Source organism: Marmota monax, unplaced genomic scaffold, assembly GCF_021218885.2.
Source record: "Marmota monax isolate L192 unplaced genomic scaffold, Marmota_monax_Labrador192_F-V1.1 WCK01_AAM20220418_F8-fsc00064, whole genome shotgun sequence".
Lineage (NCBI taxonomy): Eukaryota > Metazoa > Chordata > Mammalia > Rodentia > Sciuridae > Marmota > Marmota monax.
The window spans coordinates 8,977,871-9,002,457 of record NW_026694542.1 but is presented as its reverse complement, the minus strand read 5'-3'; the positions used below and the strand labels follow the sequence as shown (position 1 = coordinate 9,002,457).

The window sequence follows — 24,587 nt, the reverse complement described above, 5'->3', positions numbered from 1 at the left end:
ATGCTGGGTTTGGAGCCATGATCCAGCCTGAGTTTAAGGAGCTCCATCCCAGATCACAAAGTGTGTCCATCCTTGTCCATATAAGGCCCATGGCCATCTGACCCCTTCATGTGGGCCCTGTTAAACTTGACCTTGTCTATAAAATTCCCTGTTTCTATTAGCAGAGAAAGCTTGGTGTGTTTGGACCACGTGAATACCTTTCTTCCCCAGCTAAGCCAGAATGTAAGTATCAGTTTTACATAGTGCCCAACTTGTTGCTCCAAGGCTGATTTCCATGGAAATAAGACACTGGATAAAGCCTTAGAGGAGCTTTCAAGACCAAGCACACCAGCCAAGCCCAAGAGGTATCCCCTCCTGGCTCAGTTTATTTTAAACTCATGTAGGGGCCTCTTTTCCTTTCTAGTAATTGAAAAAGAGTTTCTCTCTTTAATTTGCCTTTATCTATTGGACAGCTCATGTTACCATCACAAATTACTTTTGGAACATGAACCTTATTTTTCAAATGGGCATTCACATAAGAGTGATCTCAAATAATGGAAGAAGCACTTTTATTATTTAGAAGGAATGGTTCCCCAGTAAAAGACCTTGGAACTAAGTCAGGGTCACTACCCTGAAAGCTGGGTCTCGTGACTAGTTTTATCCAAATAGAGGCTTCTTACCTTTCTTTCTCCTCCTTATATAACAAGTGACCATAGTGGTGCTGATCCAGGTCCACAGAAGGGCCTTATGATCCTCAGATGAAAGGAACTAAGCCAGGGCACGGTGTTATCGCACGGAGGGTGATTCAGCACCTGCCCTGTCATGCCTGGTGCCCAGGCTGAATGGATTTTTGGAGTACACCTGTTGTTGAACCCCTGCCAAGTACTGATGGCCACTAACCCCCAAATCACTTTTCCCCCCCGCTGTTGATGTTTGGAATGTCAGACAGGACCGAGCAGCAGCCGGCGTGTATTTCAAACACAGCAGATGGATTTTTATATTAGCTCCTATTTCATGTTCAGGCAGAGCGACCGCCTCACTAAAACCGCAGCCTCGGTGCTGCCGAGTTTGCTTCTGTGAGATTAATTCTGTGAAATTAATTGGGACAAGATTGAAAAGGAAATTAAAATGCAGCTGAGTGAACAGGCCTTTCAAACACCTTTTTCCTGCTCTATTCGAACTTGAATTCTGCGGTGGTCGCTGGCATCGTGGGAAGTAATTTACGAGAGGCAGGCTCTCAGGAGCTATCGGTTACGTATGAAGAGACCGGCACCAGCGCCACAATCTGGAGCCACTGAAGAGCGCTAAACGCCCCGCTGTGGTCTGAGCTGTGTCCTGGCTCCAGGGAGGAAGGGAAATTCAGTCCCTTCCCAGAGAAGGCTGTTCAGAAAGAAATATCTGGGCCCAAAAGGAATGCAGGAACATTCACTGGAGGCTCAGATCTGCTTCATTATTAAAATTTCCCATTAATATATTTTAAGACCTCAATTGGAAGTCAGTGAATTAAGTGGGCATGAAGCTGTGTGGGGCCTGAGGATTGCTTGGCCAGGTTGTGGGGAGGTCAGCAGGAGTCTTCCTGCTGACTGCTTGTTAGTTCCTATTCTGGAGCTTAGGTACACAGCTTTGGCATCTCCTGGAAGAGAACTTTGGAGACTATCAGATGTCAGTGATGAAATCTGTTGGACCAGTAAAAGCACAGTGATTTTCCACACAGTCTTCTTCAATGGGTAGTTTTCTACATGAAGTGAGAGCCTATTGTGTCTTAGAACATCTCTATGAAGAGTTCTTGGCATGTGAACCACATTATTTTCTCTCTGAATTCACCAATAATTTAGTGAACTCCTAGTATGTGCCCAACATGGGTCTAAAAGGTTTATTATTAGTAGAAGTTAGCAGAATATAATGCTAGTTTCCATTTCCTGGGTGCTGGGCTCTTCTTTACCCATATCTCTAGTGGAAGTCTCACTATGACCCTGTGAATAAAAATTATCCCACTTTTTACAGATGAGGAAATTGAGGATTAGCAAGGTTAAGTGACTTTCTCCAGGGTCACATAAATAAGGCATCTGTTGTTACTTGTTTCTCTGAGAACAGGACAGGCAATGGGCATTTGGTTAACTATGGGGTGCATCTTTCTTCAGGCAATCATCTCTGGAGAAGTTTTTTTCTCTGTCTCTCATTTTCTTTCTTTCTTTCTCTCTCTCTTTTCTTTCCTTCTTTCTTCCTTCCTTCCTTTCTTTCATACCAGGGATTGAACCCTGGGGTGCTTCACCACTGATCCACAACCCCAGACCTCTTTTTAGTTTTTATTTTGAGGCAGGCTCTTGTTAATTTGCTTAGGGCTTCACTTCATTGCAGAGGCTGGATTTGAACTTGCAATGCTCCTGCCTCAGTCTCCCTAGTCACTAGGATTACAGGCGTGCTGTGCCACTGTGCCTGGCTTCTTTTTCTTTTTTGGGATAAATTCTTCTCTTTCTGGGATCACTCCTACCCAAAGGCAAGACTCAAAAATTCACCTGAGGTTGGGCCTAGGATTCTAGGATTCAAGGCTGGATCTTACTTGGGTGTCTATTGAGAAACAGCAAACAGGGGTGGGGGTATAGCTTAACGGTAGAGGACTTATCTAACATGCATGAGGGCTCCCCCGCCCCCAGAAAAAAGGGGAAAAAAATAAAGAAGCAGCAGGAAGCAAGCAGGAGTCCTGGACTAAAATCTGCCATCCTCCCTTCCTCACTTCCTTGTCCACTTCCCTACCCAGGAGACTTTCTTCTTCCGGTCCAATCCTCTCTTCACAATATTCCTTTTATGAGACAAAGAGAGAGAGGAAATCAGATGCATCTATGAGATCTGAAGACAAAAGAGCTAGTAGCTGTAACTTTTGTTGTGGTTTAATCTGAGTGAGTAATTGAAGCCCCACATTTTTGTGTGGGGCTCCTGTAGCGGTTTTACAGGGTCAGGCCCACTGTGTCGGAAGGGGAAATGTCTGAGGTACAGAAAACCTTCCATGTTGTCCAACACGATTTTCTCATTTTACAAATGAAGAAATGAATCCAGGTAAGCTGAGCCACATGGTTGCATCTTGTGCTTTCTTGGGGAAAAGGCTTCCCCAGGTTTCTAGACAGTGGGGCTTTGATGCTCAACAAAGGTGCTACTGGCTAAAGTGGGATGAATTTAGGATCCATAGGAGAGACGATCCTAGAGTATTAACAACTGAACTTCTGAATAGAAAAATGGCTAGGGATGGTGGCAGAATGTTCTGTCTGAATTGGTTCATTTGTGCTTCTTAGAAGTAAAGAAATGGACTGGGTCGTCTTTTAAGGTTCCTTCTTGCCCAAGAACTCTGAGTTAGGTAGTAGAATCAAGGCAAATCCTATTTGAGATGCTCCCCAAACCAACATTAACTAGAAGGAACCTCTATGAGGGAAATTTTGTTGTGTTCCTACCTTCTGGTTTCCTCTTCAGATAAGCAGAGATTAGCAACAAGGGGAAGGGAGGATGGTCCACCCTTGGGGTGGTGGTGGTGAGAAATATTAGGATGATTAGGGATCCAAATGGACTCAGAACCTTCCAGAAGAGAGGAGAAAGAAGCTGATGGAACCAGAGCAGTAAGGTATTTTCACTGAATTAAACTCTGACTTATTAGCTTTTAGTAATGGAGGAGGGGAAGAGAAGATGGTTTAAAAAAAACATGTGGAGTTTGTTACCCCCATGTTTCTTGGGAATTTCTTAAAAATACCATAGCCATGGTAACCTCGGACAGCTCTATATTGCAGGACAGGTCATTGCACAGCCCCTTCTAACTGGAGGAAAGGGACCCCCAGTGAGAAGCCATTAACAAAGGCAAAAGACATGCAAAACAAACAAAATAATCATGACTGAGAGAGAGGGCCAGCAGACAGTCTGGCTCTGTTCTCCCCCCCTCCTGCTGCAGGCACCTCCAGACAATGTAAACAGTTAATTTGTTCACCTGCAGGCTCTGGGCAAACAGAGGCCTGGTCACACCTGAGTGGATAACTCGATTACCCGTAATGCCAGCGTGGTAATGTACACAAATTCTATTACACGGTAAACCTTGCTTTCGGGCATTTGAAATACCAATCAGGCCAATGTCCACTCCCTTCTTTGCTTCCAATTTATTCTTGGTGTATTGGAGCTGCACCGAAATGGCACTAGGGTGGTGTTGAGTTAGGGATCCAGGAGAAATCACTAGAAGATTATGTTCTCACTCATCAGGGCCTGTAGGGTTAGCTCGAATTTAGTCCTTGTTTAAGGGGCCTGATTCACTGGAACCAGGTACAGATCTGGTCTGTTTCTCAAGGAGCTTATTGTATATTTCAAACCCCAGACAAGCCCTTGGCCTAGGTAGTAACATTCACAGAATAAAGATAAATGGTAAATGATGAGTTAACAACACAATGGGCTTTCAATTTTCCTTTACGAAATCCACATACTCAGCAATTAAAGAGCAAATTGTACCTATTTCAAAAGTATGTTTGTAGATATCGATTGGCTGCATAGAAAGAGAGGACTTTTTAATACTATCTTTAGGGACAGAACTTACTATCTTAGCCTGCTTGTAGACCATGGGTGGTCTTTTACAAGGATGGTATGTACTGGATCCTCAAATTGTAACCCATGAATTTGGAATCTTTACATTAGTAAAGGATTGGCAATAATCCATCTTTTTTTTTTTTTTTAACCCTATTCCTTTCTGATCAACAGTACCATTTGTGAGATGGTCAGCTGGGTCTATGGGTTAACTCTTGATTGAGGAAGAGAAGGGAGTTAGCTGGCCTTTGCAGGATTGGATTCACTATCTTGGCCTTATCAGCACTTGGTCAAACCAATTGAGCTAACTAGCTCTGACTCCTCCCCCCATAGGTAATTATATTACAGTCTCATTTATCTACAAATGAAATAAGAAGGCAGCTTACTTAGCCGGAATGTTTTCAATAGTATTATATAGTAATAAATTATGTACACAGCAATGACCTTTAAGTATCCCAGCCCTTGAAAAGGATCAGATTTCAATTGGCATAACTTTAAGGTTATGTTTACTTGATTGTATTTTGAAATTTGAAAATTGATCTCTAAATCTGAATTTTCAATTAAAATGTCCCCTGGCAATTATAAATAAATGGAAATTTATTCTGTGTGTGAGGGAGCCATGGAACTTATCCTGAAAAGTGTTATAACAGAATAATTCTGGTTGTGGTGACTACACCGTCAAGAGTGAAAAAATCAACTTTGGATCCAAGTTCCATACTCTATGTCCTTACCTTGCTCAGAATGCGAATGAGGTCACCCCGTTGGAAGGACAGTTCGTCTGGCTGTTCACCATAACAATCCCATAGTCCTTGGTAATAACTGGCATAGTCCACTGATCAAAGAGAAGAGAAATCAAAGTGAAAAGGACTCTGTCTTTTTCATGGAGCCACATTTTTTTTTTTTTTTTAGAAATTTTTTTTAATATTTATTTTTTAGTTCTCGGCGGACACAACATCCTTCCCTGTATGTGGTGCTGAGGATCGAACCCGGGCCGCACGCATGCCAGGCGAGCGCGCTACCGCTTGAGCCACATCCCCAGCCCCGGAGCCACATTTTTGTTGCAAATGGAAACTAGAGTTCTGCTAGGGCCCCTAGGAAACCTAATATTCAGGGGGGTCCAGATGAAATACAGTCAAGTACTCAGCATGAGCAAAGGATTATGGGAGAAGGAGATCATTAACTAACATTAAATATTTACAGATCACCCCTAGTAGAATACTGTTCAACAATATGATAATATATTTATTTATTAATAAAAGAAAGTCAGGTAGGTAATTTTTCAGTTGGTTTGTAAATAAGCAGCATGAAGAAGTTTCCCTCCAGACTTTCTTGATCCGGGACATCTAAACAACCTAGCTCATCTCTTCATTATGCATTTGAAGGTACAAGTCTCTGACTCCTGCTATTCACAAGAGGCTGAATCAGCCAGCTGCTTCTGTATCACAGCTCACATTTTGGCCTCCTCTGTTACACGGGAGCTTCATCCTGGGCACTTTCCACCCAGGTACTATATGAGGTAATCACCAATAAATACTAAAACAAATAGCTCAGTCCTTAAGTGGAACCATGGGGGTGTCTCATCCATTACAACTAAATTCTGGGTGGGCTGGCCCTTTTCCAGCATCTCATTTGTAGACCCTGAACATGTCTGCCAAGATTTATCTGCAAGCCCCCAGGGGAACAGAAACCAAAGTGATCCGCATTAAAAATGAAAGCAACTGAAGATGACAAACCAAGCTTTAGAAGCACTGAAGAGATTTACTGGGCTTCTCAGCAAGACTCGATGGCAATGATGCCACAGGACAGCCATCGATTCTTAACAATGAAGAATTTGTATTGATCCTCTTCTACCCGGAAAGGTTAAACACTAGAGTACAAAGTGGGAGAGGATCTGGGGATTTGAATGGCAGGAGAGCTAATGCCCACTAGACCAACGATGCTCCCTGTTCCTGAGGACTCTCTGTATGAGATCTGTGAGCCAAGCACCTCCCAAAGGTGAAATCTGATTGATGGGATTCAGGAGTCCTGTGTTCTAGTTAAATTGTATGTGTTTTTTGGGGATTCTATTCTACCAATTTCCACCTTTCCTTTCATTTGTTTGGACCCTTCTATGAGCAATAATGGTATTGGTTGCTGAGAATGGGAATAGATGAGGGCAAGTAGGTGGGTGGGGACACAGGAGCCCAGCTATATTTGCTTTTTTCTGCTTGTTCCTAACTTATGAGCAATTCAAACATTGCATAGGGAAACAAAATCCCTACATGTCTCTGGGTAAGAACTTTAGTAGGAATCTTAAAGTGCACAAAAACAGAGGAGGGATATTTCAAACAGAAGTAAAAATGTCAATCATAGAGGAACTTAGGCATTTTTGTTTGTTTGTTTTACACAGAAAATTGTTTGTATATGCAGTAGACAATAGAGGGCAGCAAACAAAATAACTACAGTGAAAACATTCTGCCATGGAGTTAAGAATATATTTTGAAGAAAAATAAGTTGGGAGAAAAAAGCTAACTATTGAAAAGACAAAGCATATATTTTTAGGGATATCAGTGCATGAAATAGTAGAGAAATATCACTCGCTGAAAAGTGTTTTCCTAGAGGATATATTATGCATTTGCAGTTGTTACAGAGCTGATAAATCATCCCAAGATTTTGACTAAATTTAGGAATGAGAGTTATATTAACATCAATATTCTTCATGGATTTATATATGGTAGAGAAAATCCTTCTTTTTGTTTTGTTTTGTTTTTGTTTTTGGTACCAGGGATTTAACCCAGGGGCACTTCACTATTGAGCTACATCCCAAGACCTTTTTTATATTTCATTTAGAGTCAGGATCTTTCTAAGTTGCTTAGGGCCTCACTAATTTGCTGAGGCTGGCTTTGAACTTGTGATCCTCCTGCCTCAGCCTCCTAAACTGCTGGGATTACAGGTGTGTGCCACCACACCTGGTGAGAAAAATCATCTTTATAAAAATAGATTTTCAAAACCTAACTTGATATTTCTGAATGGTATGAAGACTGACAAAGTTAACAAGGGTTTTTCTGGCCTACCAGAGGGTCCCTTTGAGGTACTGTTCCCCATAATGTGCCTGGATGTGGGACAGCTTCTAAGATGATGGATACCATAGTTTTTTTTTTGTTTTTGGTTCTGGGAATTGAACTCAGGGGCACTCAACCACTGAGCCACATCCCCAGCTCTATTCAGAGACAGGGTCTCACTGAGTTGCTCAGTGCCTCACTTTTGCTGAGGCTGGTTTTGAACTTGCGATCCTCCTGCCTCAGCCTCCCAAGTCCTGGAATTACAGGCGTGCACCACCGCACCCGCCACCTTTGGTTTTTATATATAAAAGTGACTTGACATTGGGCATATGGGGACCTGAGAAAAACACCCGAAAAAAGACTTATCCTGAAAGCATAAATCACAGGGAAAGCAGGAAGCTAGGAGGAAAACAGAAGCCTTCCAGGAAAAACTAAAGATAAAAAAGGACTTTGGAGTTCCAGAATCCAGAGATAGTATAGACTAGTCCAAGAATAATCAGAACTAGACCCATTTTATGACAGCTCTGAAAAATAGGCAGAATGAAGGGCTAAAGGGAGAAAATATCGAACCTACTGGCTAGTAGTATTCTGGATTTAAAAGTTAAGTAAGGAATGATTCTTTATCTGGGCAAGACTGGACTCTGTATTGCAGACTCCCTATTTAACACGATTTTTTTTTTTTTGGTACTAGGGATTGAACCCAGGGGAGTTAACCATTGAGCCACATCCTCAGCCCTATTTATTTATTATTATTTTTTAAAAAAATATTTATTTTTTAGTTGTAGGTGGACACAATAACCTTTATTTTGTTTATATGTGCTGTTGAGGCTCGAACCCAGTGCCTCATGTGTGCTAGGCAAGCAGTTCAACCACTGAGCCACAACCCCAGCCCTATTTATTTATTATTTTGAGACAGGGTCTCACTAAGTTGCTTAGGACCTCACTAAGTTGCTGAGGCTGGCTCTGAACTCGTGATCCTCCCGCCTCAAAGTCCTGTGTTTCTGGGATTGCAGGCCACCCCTCCCGGCAGGCAACACATATAGGGATTTACATTTATGTGTATATGTGTGCAAATTCATAATTCATTCCTCAGCATCCAACAATCATGCGCATGACACCTGCAAAATGCCAGGGACTGTGCTGGACACCAGGAATTCCATACTGACCACACATGGTTCTTGCTTCCAAGGCTGCCATCTAGTAGGGGAGGCACCATGGGACAAATAGTGTAAATATTTATTTATTTATGATTGCAATGTATCTGTGAAAAAGTTGAGAATGCTATGTATAATAGGGAATTTGCCATAGTCTGAGGGGGTCAAGGAAGGCTTCTCTGAGTCTTCCGCTGCATTAGAAAACCCAACCTAGGGGGTGTTACTTGATGACCTTGAAAGGGGAAGAGGTGAGGTTGAGGCGGGATTCATTCCTGAAGCCTGCCCTCAAAAAGGGCTTGAAGGTACAAAAGCCTGCTGGGTTAGTTCAGCTTTGCCCTAACCTTGTCCGGATTATCCTACAAACAGGTGAATGCACACAGACACTTTGACTTCTTCAGAGCAGTGAAAGGAATTGAGAGCTCAGGAGCTTGGCTCCCCTCTGTGGGTTGTGTTTAGGTTTCTTTAGGTTTATACTACTCTGGCAGCAGCCTGAGATCAGAAATGGTGCAGTATTCTGACCATTTAATTAATTCAAAACATCCTCATTCTCATTTTGAGGACATTATTCCATCTAATTATTTTTTTTTCCAGTCTGTCCATTTGGAATGAAAAACAAAAGAATAAAGCTTAATGCCAGCATTTCTCAATGTCTCTCCAAAAAACGTAACTCTGCACTAAATAAAGCCTGGTAATTCAAAAGCAAAGCACTAATATATTCAGCATAAAACAGACAGAGGACCTAGAGCAATAATGACACCACTAATAACTAAAACAGTTATAACAATTAACAACAATTACAATGATAGAGAAGCTAATGGGTATGATCACTGCATTTAAATTGCCAGCAAAGCTGAGAAGGACTTTCTCTAGAGGAAAAAAAAAAGTGTGCGTGTCTGTTGGGGGGAGAATCTTGTTTTCTTTATCTCATGTAAGGGAAGCTAAGTTCCAAGCAGACAAATTGTCATTGGAAGATCAGAAGAAGACCAGGTTAAAAAAGAAATAGTATTGTAGCTGGGCATGGAGATGCACACCTGTAATCCCAGTAGCTTGGGAGACTGAGGCAGAAGGAATGCAAGTTCAAGGTCAGTCTCAGAAATTTAGCAAGACCCTAAGCAATTTAGTGAGGCCCTGACTAATAATTCAAACAAACAAACAAACAAACAAACAAATAAATAAAAAGGGCTGGGGATATGACCCTGGGTTCAATCCCTAGTACTCCCCCACCCAAAAAAAAAAAAAAAAAAAAAAAAAGAAAAAGAATTATTTTTCTCTTTTTCAGGTATTTATTGCATGGCATTTGTCACTACAGGCCAAGTTCTTTGTAACCAGTAATAGTCATTTCTTCAGTTACTGAGTCCAAATTGGTGCTATTGTTAACAGAGTCCATGAAAATTAAACGTCAGAATGTGCAAATTCTAGGGTCAAAGGGCCTGGACACCTCTCTGCCTTTCCCCTTCTTTAGGGATAGCAGAACTGGGCAGTGTTCCTTCAAGGGTTCAGCTTTTGTTTTAGGAAACGTTTTGGGTAGCTCCAGAATTCAAGCTGTGACTGGGCAAAAGAGACTGAAGTCAGGTCAGCACGTTGTATACATTTTCTTAAGGGGTAAAAGACTGTGTCAATGAGACCTGGCACTGGGTACACCATTTAAATTATGGAAAAGAGAGAGAAAACTGAGAGGAAGATGAAAGCTAATCCTATCAGAGCATGGCACAATGAGGCTTGGACAAAAAAAGCCAAAGCAGAGATTCACTGAAGCTATTGGAAATGTTCTCCAGCCCAGGCCAGAAAGACCATCTTGTTCTGTTCATTCCCACAGACTCTGATATTTTATTAACTATCTTAGAAGGAAGGTATGAAATCTCCATTGACTATGGCACGAGAGCAGGAAGTTTCTCTTTGGAAGTGAGGAACGCTCACAGATCCTTGATTTTTCACCTCATATACTCCTTTTACGGGGTCAAAATTTTAGCTGGTTGAAGCTCAATTCATGGTTGGTGTTAAAAAATGGATTTCAGGCTAGGTGCAGTGGCGCACACTTGTCATCCAAGTGGCTCAGGAGGCTGAGGCAGGAGGATTGAGAGTTCAAAGTCAGCCTCAGCAACTTAGTGAGGCCTTAAGCAACTCAGTGAGACTCTGTCTCTAAATAAAATACAAAAAAGGGCTGGAGATGTGGCTCAGTGATTAAGTGCCCCTGAGTTCAACTCAATTACCAAAAAAGAAAAAAAATCAACAACAACAACAAAATGATCTTAAAGGTAAGACCTGCAAGGGTCTGCATCTTTGTTTCTTTGGGCAGCAATTCTCCACAGGTGAATGTATAAGTGGGTCCTCAGAGGGCCTCCCAGATAAAATTCTTATAGGCAACCATTTTCTGCCTTCCTGAAATTACTGAATGCTTAGAAGACCATAATAGTGGTCTTCAGGTTGTCCATAATTTCAGAGGAAAAATGATACCTTGGTCAGGGACTTGAGGTATCTAAGGATGATTTCCATAGCTGCTTTTTAGTTGACATGGTACAAACAGCATGGAGTGAGTTTTATTTCTGGTTACCTTGATATCACCTCTTCATGATAAGGAAGGGAGATAAGCTCTCATCACCCAGATCCTTCGTGTTACACTGTTTGGCTGATGGGCTGGAATTTACTGAAAATCTGAGGTGTTGAAGAGTCACTCATTAAAATAACCCTGTTACTAACAGTCATGCTGTAAACCGAGCTCTTTATAGATTGAACAATCAATACTACAAGGCTGTGATAGATTTTCTAGGTAACAGAATAAAATAAAAGAAATTGCATCTTACAGGGTCATTAACACTCAATAAGGATAAACTGAATTCCTTCCCTCCTCCCCACTCTGATAAGATCTAGGCCTTGAAATGTTAGCAGTTCCATCAGCAAAAAGCATAGCATCCTAGGAACAGGATCCGTGGGATGGCAGAGAAAAGTACTTGGATTTTAAAGATAATCCTGCTAGTCATAGTTTCTTTTAGGTGAAAAGGAAGAAGGGGCAGGCCAATTTGCTTAAAATGTTTTTATCCCTCTCCAAAAGGTAAATAACACCTGAGAAAAACTAAATGAAGAAAACTTATGTAGCATGTGTACGACCTAAGAATTCAGACTGGCCCAGAGCTCTCTCTGCCTTTTAAATGCCTTGGTGGAGGCTGCCTGCCTTTTCTCCCAGACCTCTCTGTCTTATTGTTATAAAACTCAGGGATGACATCTGGATGTTACATATTTGTTGCTCTGTTTCTATAGCTCCTTTGGAGAAAAGGCACTCTATAAATTCAATAGATAAATAAGTAAACACAAATAATAAAAATTCCTGCCTCAGATTCTGCAGAGAGAGCGAAAAGTCCTCTTGTTTTTTAATCACTAAGTCACTAATCATTATAACTGGTGGGAAGCGTAAACCATAGAAACATATTTAGAACTTGCTATACTTTAACAACACCTATTGGAGGCAGAAAGCATGAGGAACAAAAGGGTCTTCTTCTTCTTCTTTTTTTTTAAAATCTACTTGAATTATACCTGTTGGAACAATTAAGAAATAAATCTTCCTTTCACCTTCCAGATAGAGCCTTAGAGAGAGCCAGGTGTAAGAAGGAAATGAGGGCTGGAATTGTGGCTCAGTGGCAGAGCACTTGCCTCACATGTATGAGGCACTGGGTTTGATCCTCAGCACCATATAAAAATAAAATAAATAAAATAAAGGTATTGTGTCTGTCTCCAATTAAAAAAATATTTAAAAAAAGAAGAAGAAGGAAATGAGATGATGGAGGAGTCTGAAATTGAATTTTAGATTTTGCCAGAAGACTGTTGGTTCCTGATGGAGTTTAATATAATGCTGACCATAGGAAGTTTACAGTTATTCTGCCCAAGTGGTCCATACTGAGTGTTTCTTTTCCACTTTTGGTGATGGAAGTTGGTTGAGAAAAGACTTATATGGGACGGTTGGTCAGAACAGATTTTCTGTTGGAATTCTGTACAGCAAGTAGAAAACAGTGAACGGGTTTAATTTCATGTGTCAATTATCACAAGCTACATCTCCTGCCCTTTTTTTTTTTATTATTTTGAGACAGGGTCTTGCTAACTTGCTAAGGCTGGGCTTGAACTTGAGATCCTCCTGTCTCAGCCTCCAGAGTAGCTGCTATTGCAGGTAGGTGCCAGCTTCACCCACATCCTTTTAAAGATTCACTTCCTGTAGAAAATGAAAAACGGGGCTTTCCTGATGGATAAGAAAGGGAAGAAGAGGCAGAAGGGAAGGAGAAAAGAGGAGAATTGGAAAAAGGTAAGATCAGAGAAATGGAGAGGGAGCAGGGAGGGAAAAAGAAAGAACTCTGAAGCTTAAATTTTTCCTAGACTCTAAGAAAAAAATCAGCTAGTATATAAATCAGTCCCGATTCGGGCTCTGCTGATGGAACGAATGTCCTTGAGGTGGCCCTGGCAACATGTAGCATTCCTTTACTGACAATGAAGGAATAGGTCCTTGGTCCACTTAGAGAGGCTTCCAGGGGCACCTGACCTTAGGAAGGATGGGCTCACTAACAGCCTGAAGCATGGTTAACAGTCTGGGATGAATAAGATGTAATTTTGTATTCAACAAACCTGTTACATATTCATTTCCAAAAGTGCCTGGAATCAAACCAGGCCATCAGAAGTCAGCCTCACCAGGCAATTCTATCCTTCACCCCATGTTCACTTTTCAGATCTGACACATTTCCATTCCCCTCTGAACTTGCAATCTCTGGGCCTCTCAGAGAAGAGACATTTCCATTCTTTCCATTCTCAATCCCGTGATCTCTTAGAGATGAGGCAATTCTATTTTCACTGTACTGATTTAAGAAATACTGATAGGAAAAAATAAATATCTGCTTTGGCTTCCCACCCTGTCTCGGATAAATCTTAGTGGTTCTGGGAACATTAATTAAAGTGAATGGGTGGCTGTTTTTCAACTTAAGGTATATCCCTGTCTGATCATTTTATTTGGGGCTTCTGGGGTCATATACTCTATTCAGTATCCTATTCATTAGTGAGTCCAGGCTGGAACATCCCTCCCCACGCTGTGCATCTATGTGCCCTTATACCTCCTTTTTGCCGAGTGCCACGTTCATCCTCTTCCAGATCGTGCTCTTCATCTGAGGGGACAAATGATCAGCATTAGTGGTCAGTAGGGCACAGTCTCATGCTCTTTATACTGAGGGGGTTGCATTTCTCTGAGTCCATCATGCTTTCTTGTTTAAGGAAAGTTTAATTACTATGTTCTCTTTTTCTTTTGAAAAAGCTCTCTCACCTTCAAACAGGCCCTGTCCTCTTTCCCTATCCTTCCAATTCTTCACAAACATTTTGAAGTGTTTACTATGTGCAAGGTGCTGGATTAGGAACTGGGGGCAAGCAACAGATGAGACTGTTGGGGTCCCTGCCCTTGTGCTGTCTATAATCCTGGGGGTTATTGACTACTACTACTAGAATCTAATCCTTTCCCCTCAAACTCCATTTCTCCTTTCTTTCTGGAATTCTCTTCCATATTTATTATCTCCATGCAAGCATCTGGCTTGGTTTTAGGCCCTCCAGAGTTAGGAAGTGGGGTGTGTGTGTGTGTCTCTGTGTGTGCATCTCTGTGTGTGTTTGTGTGTGTGTGAGAGGGAGAGAGAGAAAGAGAGAGAGTGTGGAAGTGGGTGTTTAAACCCTTTGTGATTAATTAGTTCTTAATGTATCTATGTTTGTTCAGCTGTAGTGGAGGCTGGTCATGTACATAATTTTATGTTTCTAGTACTTGGGGCTTGTAGTTATTTTTTACAATTTTTATTCAGCCTGCCTTATTCATTAGAGTATAAGCTCCTGAGGGCAGTTGGAATGGTCTTTTAATTAGTTTCTGTAGATTCCCAATGGATTCTAAGTCAATGATAGTGTCTAACTCCAGTCAAGTGTTTATATGGCCAAAGTCACAACATGATTGGCCTGAGTTTCTAACCCTCAGTAACCTGTTTCTTCTCAGGCTTCATATTACTTGATAAAACAGGAACTGGGCCTTTATAAAGAAAGTATACATGCCAGAATTACATTTAGTTACTTTATAGGTGGTGCAAAATAAACAAAAATGCACTTGCTGTTCTTTTATCCCCCAATCCCCACTCCCGGTCCTTGCGGGTGCGCATGCATGTACATAACGATAGCAAGGGCATGGTAAGCTGTGGTTGGAAGGCTGAACACTCTGTTTCTCCTAGCTGCATCCCCCTTCCTTTCTCTTTCTAGGTCTTCTGGCACTTGCTTCTCTTGCTTCTCTTGCTTCTCCACAGTTATGCCACTAAATGGAAACTTTGAGGCGACGTCCTGAGGACATTCCCTTTTATTTATTTTTTAAATGTGAGGTTTAGAGTTCTGGTATGTCAGACTGGTTGGGGGAGAGATTATAAGTTCAAAGGTGAGAAGAAACAGCCTAAAAATATGTTAGAATATTAAAAATAACTGACTTAATGTGAAAAATAATATTGTGACTCACAAAAATAAAGAGATTGATACTCTGGGGAAGTAAGTCACCTGGTACCAAGATTTACACACACACACACACACACACACACACACACGCCCTGGCCCTGGAGGATGCTATGGGGAAAGGAGCACTTTGATTAAAAAATTCTTTTGGGTCCAGCACCATGGATTTCCTCCTTTCCACCTGTAGTACTCCCCAGCCCTTCCCGGAGGAACAAAGATGTGAGATAATGGAAGAGCAAAATCAAATACAGGAAACAGATCACGCTGAAATAAATCACATTAAACATCATTCTTTGCACATTGTCTTCTCATTACTTTGTCCACTTCCTTCCTTCCTTTGGTACGATGCTTTCCCTTTTTGACACAGGGCTAATTTTACCGGAGTAAGGACATTAGAGCAAGAGTTAGTACCTCCTATTTTAGAGACACCCAATAATTTGGACAGAGAGCAGCTCTTTTGCTGATATCAAACAACTCAATCACAAAGACCAATAATTTGCTGTGCTTAGGTACTTTTGCAGAGAGGGTTTATTCTACCTCTGCTGTCTGCACGCAGCTGTCTCTTCCTCCCAATTCTAATCAATGTAAATTGGGTCAGATCTCCGCTGTGAATTACAAATTGGATCCGAAGTTGGAGGGTCACCATGCCTGCTACTCCACCTCCTTCCCACCACCATTAGATGGGAAGCTACACCAAAGATCTTTTCTAAATAAATCAGACTTTATTGTAAAACTCGGCCACTGACGAGACATAACCTCATTAGCATTGATTTTAAAATAAATTATTGAAAGTGGCTTGCCTGCTCTTTGCATTTGTAAAAAAGGAGAATGTAAATGTATTTGCAATGATAAAAATGAAACGTAAAACTCGATTCCTTTATCCTTTCAGGCAACAGCACTTAATCTAGTCATGATACAAAAAAAAAAAAAAAAAAAAAAAAGGGAAAAAAATAGAATCTATTCTGTGAAGTTCAATTCCAGATCAGATACTCTGATTTCCACTGCACCTTTGGAGTCACCTAGAAAGAAAGCTGGCCAGGAGCTTATATATCATTCACCACCATTACTAGGCTCCACAGTGATGGATGTGCAGGGGGAAGCTCCAGTCCCCACATCTGTTCTATGTAGCATTGTCCTTCCCGGGTGGCTGAAAGTGGGCCCAAGTCAAGAAACCTTGCAGTTGATGGAATAGCAGCTGTACCTCTGGGGTCTTTGGAAGACTGAGGATGGGGCACTGTGGTGTAGTGAAGGAAAACACCTTCCACAGCTGGTTGTGGAAAGCACACCCCTCAACACCTTCTTGGCTTCAGAGGGTACCGTACAGAGAGGTGTGCCATTTATCTAGGACCCTTCTGTGAACCCAAACTGGTATCTCTCAAGCTCCAATGTCGAGACAACGGATTATATGGCAACAGGAAAAAACGAAACAAAACAAAACAAAAAACCCCCCAAGTCTTTCTGCTTGAAAATGGGGGTGAATTAGGTGGCTAAATTTCTCACTTTTGTTCATCTGTCATGTGAGGCTTTATTTATTTATTTAGAGAGAATTTTTTAATATTTATTTTTTAGTTTTCGGCAGACACAACATCTTTGTTTGTATGTGGTGCTGAGGATCGAACCCGGGCCGCACGCATGTCAGGCAAGCGCACTACCGCTTGAGCCACATCCCCAGCCCGTGAGGCTTTATTTTAAAAGACTATTTTGAAAAATATTTTTTAGGCTAAAGAGCTCATTGAACTTCTTGATAAGAATATTATTAGGCATTTTAGCATTACATCTACTGAAATATATCTTCATTTAAGAGAGAATTAAAATTTATGTGCTAGCTCAACTTTAAACAGTAATAGATTATAATGGTCCTTGCTTCTAACAGGGCATATGGGACCCCAACCTTACATAGGTTTTAAACAAATTAACCTCTGAAGATTACTGCCCACTTATTACATTAAATGCTCTACTTGATTCCCAAATATCTCATCTCAATTGGGAAAACAGTTGAAGAAGATTCTGTTAACTGTGCGAACATGTAAGAGAACCATGGGGCATCGCAAATGAGCATCAGTATCCGGAGAGTCGATTTCAATCAACATTCTTGGCACTATGTCAGGGACACTAATGAGAGGCTGAGAAGAACAGGACACGGAATCCACCTAGGAGGGACAGAGAAGAGCCAGCTTCTCACGACACCTGGCTCCTTTCTGAAGTGCTCCTCTGATACCCCTCTGACATCAGCTAACACGATATCAGAAAGAATAACATTTAAAAAGGACTAGCTCAGAAAGAGGGGAAATCATCTCTCCCCAACCAAGCAAAGTGACAAAAGCTCAAAAAATGGCAATTGTACCAATGTGCAACCAGATGTCAAGGTGCTCTGGTGACAGATGCAACAGAAATACAGAGAGACTGCAAGTGCAAAGGGGAAAAGCAGAAAAGTGGTTACAAATCACTTCATGATGTGCGCAAGTCATTGTTACTCATGGGCTCTGTTGCATCTCTTTGGATAATGTAGGAAAAACAAGAAAACTGGGGGAGGTGTTGTATGCCTCTAATTCCAGCAACTCAGGAGGCAAGGCAGGAGAGTTGTGAGGTGCGAGACTTGCTTGAACTACTTTTCTTTTTTAATATTTATTTTTTTGTTCTAGGTGGACACAATATCTTTATTTATTTTTATGTGGTGCTGAGGATCGAACGCAGCGCCTCGCTCATGCCAGGCCAGCGTGATACCACTTGAGCCAAATCCCCAGCCCCCAGCTTGAGCTATTTAATGAGACCCCGTCTCAAAACAAAAAAAAAATAAAAAGGATTGGGGATGTAGCTTAGTGGTAGAGTGCTCCTGGGTTCAATCCCCAGTTCTTCAAAACAAAACAAAACACAAAACAACTCTTTGCCACTACCGCCTCCCAACTGCAAAAAAAAAAAAAAAATCAAGAGGCTAATAACACATGTGATTCTCTGTGGTGTATTAGGTAATCTGAACTGTTATCTCAAAATACTTGCATCCTATCTCTGTGGAATGGTTGTGTGTGTGTGTGTGTGTGTGTGCGCGCGCGCACGCGCGCGGGCGCACACACATGTGGTTTGGGTGCTGGGGATTGAACTCAGGGCCTTATGCCTGCTTGGCTATACCACTGAGCCACATCCCCAGCCCAGTGTGGTCCTGATGTATAAGATATTAAACTCAATCTGTGCTCACGGCAACACTTGGAATGGACTGAATTTAATTTCACAAATAATAACTGAGCACCTATTAACTGGGGATAAAGACATGAATACAAATCACTGTAATAAGAACTAAAAGCTTAATGTCAGTTGAGTATCTGGGAGGGTATCACTGAGCAGGATCCATTTGAGCAGAACGTGTAGGGTTTTATAGGTTGAAATGGGCCTGGGCAGTCTAGGTAAAAGGAACAGCATGGTTCCAGCTGGCCCTGGCCTATCAGCCCTTGTGGTTGGGGCTTGGTGTGCAGGGCATTGAGATAAAGAGCCAGAAGTCTTGAAGGAGGCTGGTGACAGTGTCCACTCTTCATGAACTTTTGTCTTTTTTCTTTCTTGGGCTCTCTGACTATCACCATTCCTCCTTCCTATGGGTCTGGACAACTGTACAAGGGGAAAAATAATTCCACAGAATGTTTGTTTCCATTTGACTCTAATTAAAAAAAAACAGTTATATGCTTTATTATAAAGCACTCTGGTTTCTGGGTCTATAATAACCCCCTGGGGCGCTGTGGGCAGCTTCAGAATGTGCATAGAAATTCTCAGGGAGGGCTCTTCGTTTTCCTTTCTGTTTGCTCTTATCTCTCTAGAGAACACAGCTTGATTCAGTTGCTTTTGTAGCCGCAACAAGGCCCCAGTTACAGCTCTTCCTTCAGGTACTTTCTTGGCTTCCAGTCTTGAGACCCCAGAAAAGAAACTTGATAAAAGCTGTCCTTTGATGGAATCTGGAATCAGGGAAATGGGCCTGTATTGGCCAGCAAAATAACTTCAGGGGATATAAGAAAGGGCTCAGAAAGTTTCCCATTTTCTGTGTATGGCTTTAGCATTTCTTTGAGGTAGCTCCCTGAAGTTTAATCTACTACAAATGAGATCCTAAAAATGAAAGGCCCCCATATGCTCAACATGGATGTTCAGCAATCCCAGTGAATACCAACCTTGAAACAGTATTTTCCAGGATTAACATTTTTGTGGTCTGGCTGAAAACCTTGAGTGCTCTGGTTTTCCCTCTTGGGGAAAAGAATGCTAGCCATGTAGCAAATGCTAATTATTTCATGATTAATGTGATATAGTGCATTTAATTTGATAACCCATACATTATTTTGACCAGGAAAAAATTTTATTTTTATTGACTTGATATATGTTCTGTACTCTTTTCTCTCCACTAGGAAGACCATATCAATGACACTCTGGAAGGATCTCACTTACATGGCTTTCCCCGTAGACACAGTGAAGGCTCAAGGGGCTGGGGATGTGGTTCAGTGGGAAAGCACTTGCCTGGCATATATGAGGCCCTGAGTTCATTCCCTAGCACCACAAAGAAAAAAAAAAAAAGGACAGGGAGGGCTTTTGTAGGTCCCATTCCAAAGAAGAGAATTAGCAGAATCACCAATGCTAAATATCCTTCACAAAGCACATTTACCTGTTATAATGAACTGAATGAGAGGCCCAAGTCATTTGACTATTGATGGGTATGCAATGTTAGCACAATCCAACTTTACCGTCCACTGTCCCTCCACCCAGCACCTGGCCTCGCAGTAAAAATGGGCCTGAGCAGAAGGTGCGCTCCACATTCCATCTGCTCGGGATTTTCAATTTCACCTGCTTCATACACATAGCTGCAAATGCCCAACTGGACTGTCTCAAGTCTGCTTGGTGAGGGCGGGGACCTAGCCATCCCCCAGCTTTTCAAGCCATAAAGCTTCTTTAAATACCACCAGATCGCTTTTCGGCCTTTTGGCCAAGATCAAGTGTAGTATCTGTTCTTATCAGTTTTAAATGCCACCAGGTTAATAGTAGCCAGCATTTACTGAGGACTCCCGCATGCCAGGACTCTATGCTGAGGGCTTTACATATGTCAGTTCTAGACTTTTTCACCATATCCCTCTAGGATAGCAGCTATTGTTTTCCCCATTTTACAAGGGTGACAATTAGTGAGGGCAGGTAACTTGCCTGAGGCCTCACAGAGAACAGGCAGCAGCACAGATCCATGGTGACATACAGCCAGCTTTGCACCTGCAGTGCCGTGCTGTCTCTCATATGCCTCTGCTCTATAGGTGGTCTTATGAGATGGTGGCAGAGGGGAGACACTGCTAGGCCCCTCACCTTCCCTCTCAATTCCTCCAGGACTAGTGATGTGGCACATGCAAAACTCAAATCCATTTCCGAAGCAACAAGAGTGGAGTGGAAAGGCAGCTGGGTGATGGGATTGTGTGGCTGCAATATACATATCATAATTAAATGTCCCCATATCCCACCTTCAATGCTGTCTTTCAGGACTCTGATGGATAGAGGCTTTTTGGAAAGAAACCGTTGGCTGTACACATTGTCCTTTGGAAACATATGCAAGTTAATTGCTGTTTTGCTAACCTACAGAAAGAGACCCAGGCGAAAGCTTTGTGGCTTTCCTCACTCCTAATGGACAGCAGTTGTGGACTCAGGGTTAGTGGTTTGAGATGTAGACTAGTCTCCATGCCCTTGGGTCCACTCCAATACTCAATTGGTGAGAATTTTGGAGTAATGCCCCATAACTTGGCAGTGCCACAGTGACTGAGGGTAAGAGTTTAGGAGGCAGGAGAATCATGGCTGCTAAGAAGACAGTTATACATTCATTGCCCCCACCTGGGGTAAGTGGGGGTTGAGCCCAAATTCATCTTATTTTCTGAGGCCTCTTTCCCTTTGCTCTCTTAGTTCTGCATCTCTGAGCCTCTCCCCTGGCTCCTTTGAGAACTATCCATGGTGCATAAAAGGCCCTTCCATTGTATCCCAGAAGGCTGAGTGGTTCAGGGAGGTTTTCCCAGAGCACTCTTCCACAGCTGTAACCCAAAGTGGAGTGTCACCTGGCCTTTTCCTGAGCCTGGGCAGGAGTGAGCAGAATGTGAGCTCACTAGGAAGATCCTGGCCAAGTTGGGGAGTGCATCTCCTTTTAGGGAGTGTTGTGAATTAGATCCATTTCTGCACCCTGCTGTTGCAATGGAGCAGGCTGTGAAAGGGAAGATTCTCAGAGGAGCTGTGTTTTAATGTAGCAATTTGATTCAATTTTCCACTCTATAAAATTACCCATCACTGCTCGTTGCTTTCTAACAGACACCTTCACTCTTAATTTAACAATCCTATCGAATTCTGCCAGGGAAATTGGAAAAATTTATCACCTGTGAAATTTTATTTTCCTTTGGTTGTATCTGTTTTTGTAAAACTTCATTAACGACGATGACTTGCTGAGGAAATTATCATTTTTTTTTTAACTTCAGACACAAGAAATGGCTCGACCTCAACCAAGATATCATTTGCATAATAAAACACAACAAAAAAAGGCTGGGGAAGTGGGGACTGGCAGAGGTTGGAAGTAGTAGGAGAAGAAGCAGGCTCTCCTTGGTGGGGATGTGTAGCCACAGCCCTGCTCCTTGATGCAGGGGACAATGACATGGCTTCTCTCCTAGGGAAGAGATGAAGGCAGAATGCAGAGTTAAGGGGGTTGGACCCTCTTCTGAGGAAGCCTTGAAATATGTTGCCTACTGATGATGCTTTTAGCAACTACCCCTGTCTTCAGGGGCCTGAGTGTTAGATTTACCTTAGTTCCTAGGTTCATTTGAGATGGAGGTTTAAATTGCTATAAATTTAGGCTTAACTTGAATTTCTTAGCAGAGCACTGAACTCCTGGCAAATTTCCACAGGCATGCTCTTTCTGAATGGACTTGAAGATTCAGCGTTCCTGTGGTCTAAGTACCTCACAATTAAAAGGCTCAGACTTTGGTTTTTCCACAGTCTGACTCCCACTGTGCTCTGCACTGTTCGCCAGCTGCCGATCCCGACCAGAAGTGGCTCTGTGGAAGCAATGATGACTCTACATTTTCTGAGGTGCCACTTATCCTGCCTTTGGACAGAAAGTGATCGACAGCTTAGAGCTGCTGCATGGTGGGCAGAGGAGATACATGTCAGGCTTATTCTTGAGAGTTGTGATTTGTTTCTAGGTAATAATGAGTTGTGCTGGTGGGGTTTTACTGGATCACACAAAAGGGTGGTTAGCATTTATATATTTCAGATTTCAAAATCCTTCATATTTTGGAGGCAACTTTCTGTCACCCTCACAATTCCACAGAAAAGATGTTGAAACTAGAGGATTTTTGATGGCTGACCCCCAAACTCATGGTAAGCAATGAACACCAATATGGGTATTCTTGAACCCTTGAACTTGGTTGACATATATGATAGAGGACTTCATGTGGCACAGATGAGACAATCCTTGATCAAACTCATCTTGCTCCCAGAGTAAGGCAGAGGCTCTATAAGAGCTTGAGAATCATGTTTCCCTACATTCTCTCCTTCAGAGGATGAAGTTTAGATCTGGCTTCCTTAGGAGTTTCCAAAGTCATGTTCTTCCACCAGGTTGAATTTCTGAAACGAGGGGGATATAATTAGAAGATGAAATTTCTCACCTGGTAAGACTTCATAAATATCCTCTTCTTTCTCCTCTGTAGGATCTTTTATCCCCACACTCCCAGGCAAGAGAATGGGTCTGCACTGGGAACCAGAATTTGGAGAGTCAAAACCATCAATATCATCATACATCTCCTCCTCCTCTTCTCCTTCCTCTTCCTCTTCTTCACATGGGATGGTTAAAGAGCTCAGATCTGCCAGGGCAAAGATGGGAATGAATCAAGGTAGGGAGCAAAAGAAAGGAGTGAGAAGGCAGGGAAGGAAAGAGGAAGGAGGAGGGGGGAAGAGAATAAAACATGTCAAAATAAAATGAAACACTAGGTTAAGTGCTGTTATTTCTAATGTGGGCCTTGGTGGCAGGAAATCTACAGAAAAGGCCAGACCAGCACTGCATCAGGTTTAAACCATCAACATAAATCCTTCCTTGCAATAAAACTTGATCAGGATGAAGCAGCCCTGAATAGTATGGGTGTGTGAATGGGAACACAAGGTGAAGGGAAGGAAATAGGACAGAAGAGGAAATGCCAGCATGCCATGCACTGCTCATCAACTAGAAAACTGGACGGGTGAGTGATGGCCTGCAGTTCTCCAGGGCACACAGAGCCAGGGCCTCCATGGTGGCTTCTTCTGTAGGGTGTCCGAGCTGTCGGAAGCCCATCTCCCCAATGATCTCATCGCAGAATTTCAGACAAGTTTGTTTGCAGAGAGTGAGAGAGAGAAAAAAAAATGAGCAAAAGTGGAAGAGGAAACCAAATGGGGTATGGTGAAAAATAACAGTAATCCGAGACCAAATGGAATGGCTGCACAGTGCAGTTACCATGTCCTCTGGCAACTGTACAGTCTGGCTGACCTTAAGTGGGTCACTGCATAGAGAATGTTGGACCATTACAGCACTGGGGAGCACCAGGGCAGGGGAGGGAGATTGTTTTTTATTTTGATGGGGAACTGGGAAGGCTCATTCTCTGAGTAGCACAGAGTCTCTGCTCGCTGAAACTCTGCTGAGGGGCCCCGACAGAATGGGCGAGTATAGTCAGCAGACCCTGGGGAAGGGAAGGATGGAGAAACATCCGATGTTCATTTCAAAACACAATAAAACTGTTTGGCTTGATTAGGCTTTTAATAAAGGTTTTGCAACAATTTTCATCTGAATTCTGGTGCCACTTCATATGAGAAAAAGGATCAAAGACACATTTGTGGCTTAAACCATATGTTATTATTTTGTTTGTTTTAAAATAAAATGGAATGAATAATTTCTTCAATGTGGGATTCTGAAAGTACCACAGGGTACAGCTCAATAAAGCTGCTTTGAGTTTTATTGAGGTTTACACACTTAGGGGTATATTACACGCATAAATCCAAGGCACCTAGATGAGAGTGTACCCTGTAGTCTCGCCATCAATGTTCATGTTTGCCTAGTTCCAGTCTATTATACGTGACGCTGCTGGTGGATGCAATACTTTGTTTTTGTGATAGCAAAGGCATAACTGAGTAAAACAGGCAATTCTTGTAATTAAAGCTCGGGTGCTTGCTCCTTCTTATCCACAATAAAATCTTGCACTAGAATAAAATCTGTGAAGAGAAAGTTTGGAGTTTTCAGGTTGACGTGCTTTCCCCTGTGTCTTGGGCCAAGTACGAAGTTGGTGTTCCTGTCTTTCTGTAAGATAGGGTCCTGCCATGAGGGTACCTGAGGGTTACCTGATGCCAAGTGATTCACTCAAGGTGGACT

The 24,587-nt window shown here is 42.2% G+C and overlaps 1 protein-coding gene and 1 pseudogene across 1 annotated transcript in view; one reads left to right on the top strand and one right to left on the bottom strand.

The window, feature by feature from the left end:
- The window catches only part of Skap1 (src kinase associated phosphoprotein 1), a 284,881-nt gene that overhangs the window by 16,603 nt on the left and 243,691 nt on the right, over positions 1-24,587 (bottom strand). Inside the window, exons 9-11 of the mRNA XM_046420495.2 lie at positions 22,861-23,055; positions 13,807-13,857; positions 5,259-5,359 (exon numbers count right to left, since the gene is read on the bottom strand). Coding sequence (XP_046276451.1) covers positions 5,259-5,359; positions 13,807-13,857; positions 22,861-23,055 — 347 coding nt within the window. The remainder of the gene's footprint in view (positions 1-5,258; positions 5,360-13,806; positions 13,858-22,860; positions 23,056-24,587) is intronic.
- On the top strand, positions 20,146-20,299 carry LOC124076607 (U2 spliceosomal RNA; annotated as a pseudogene).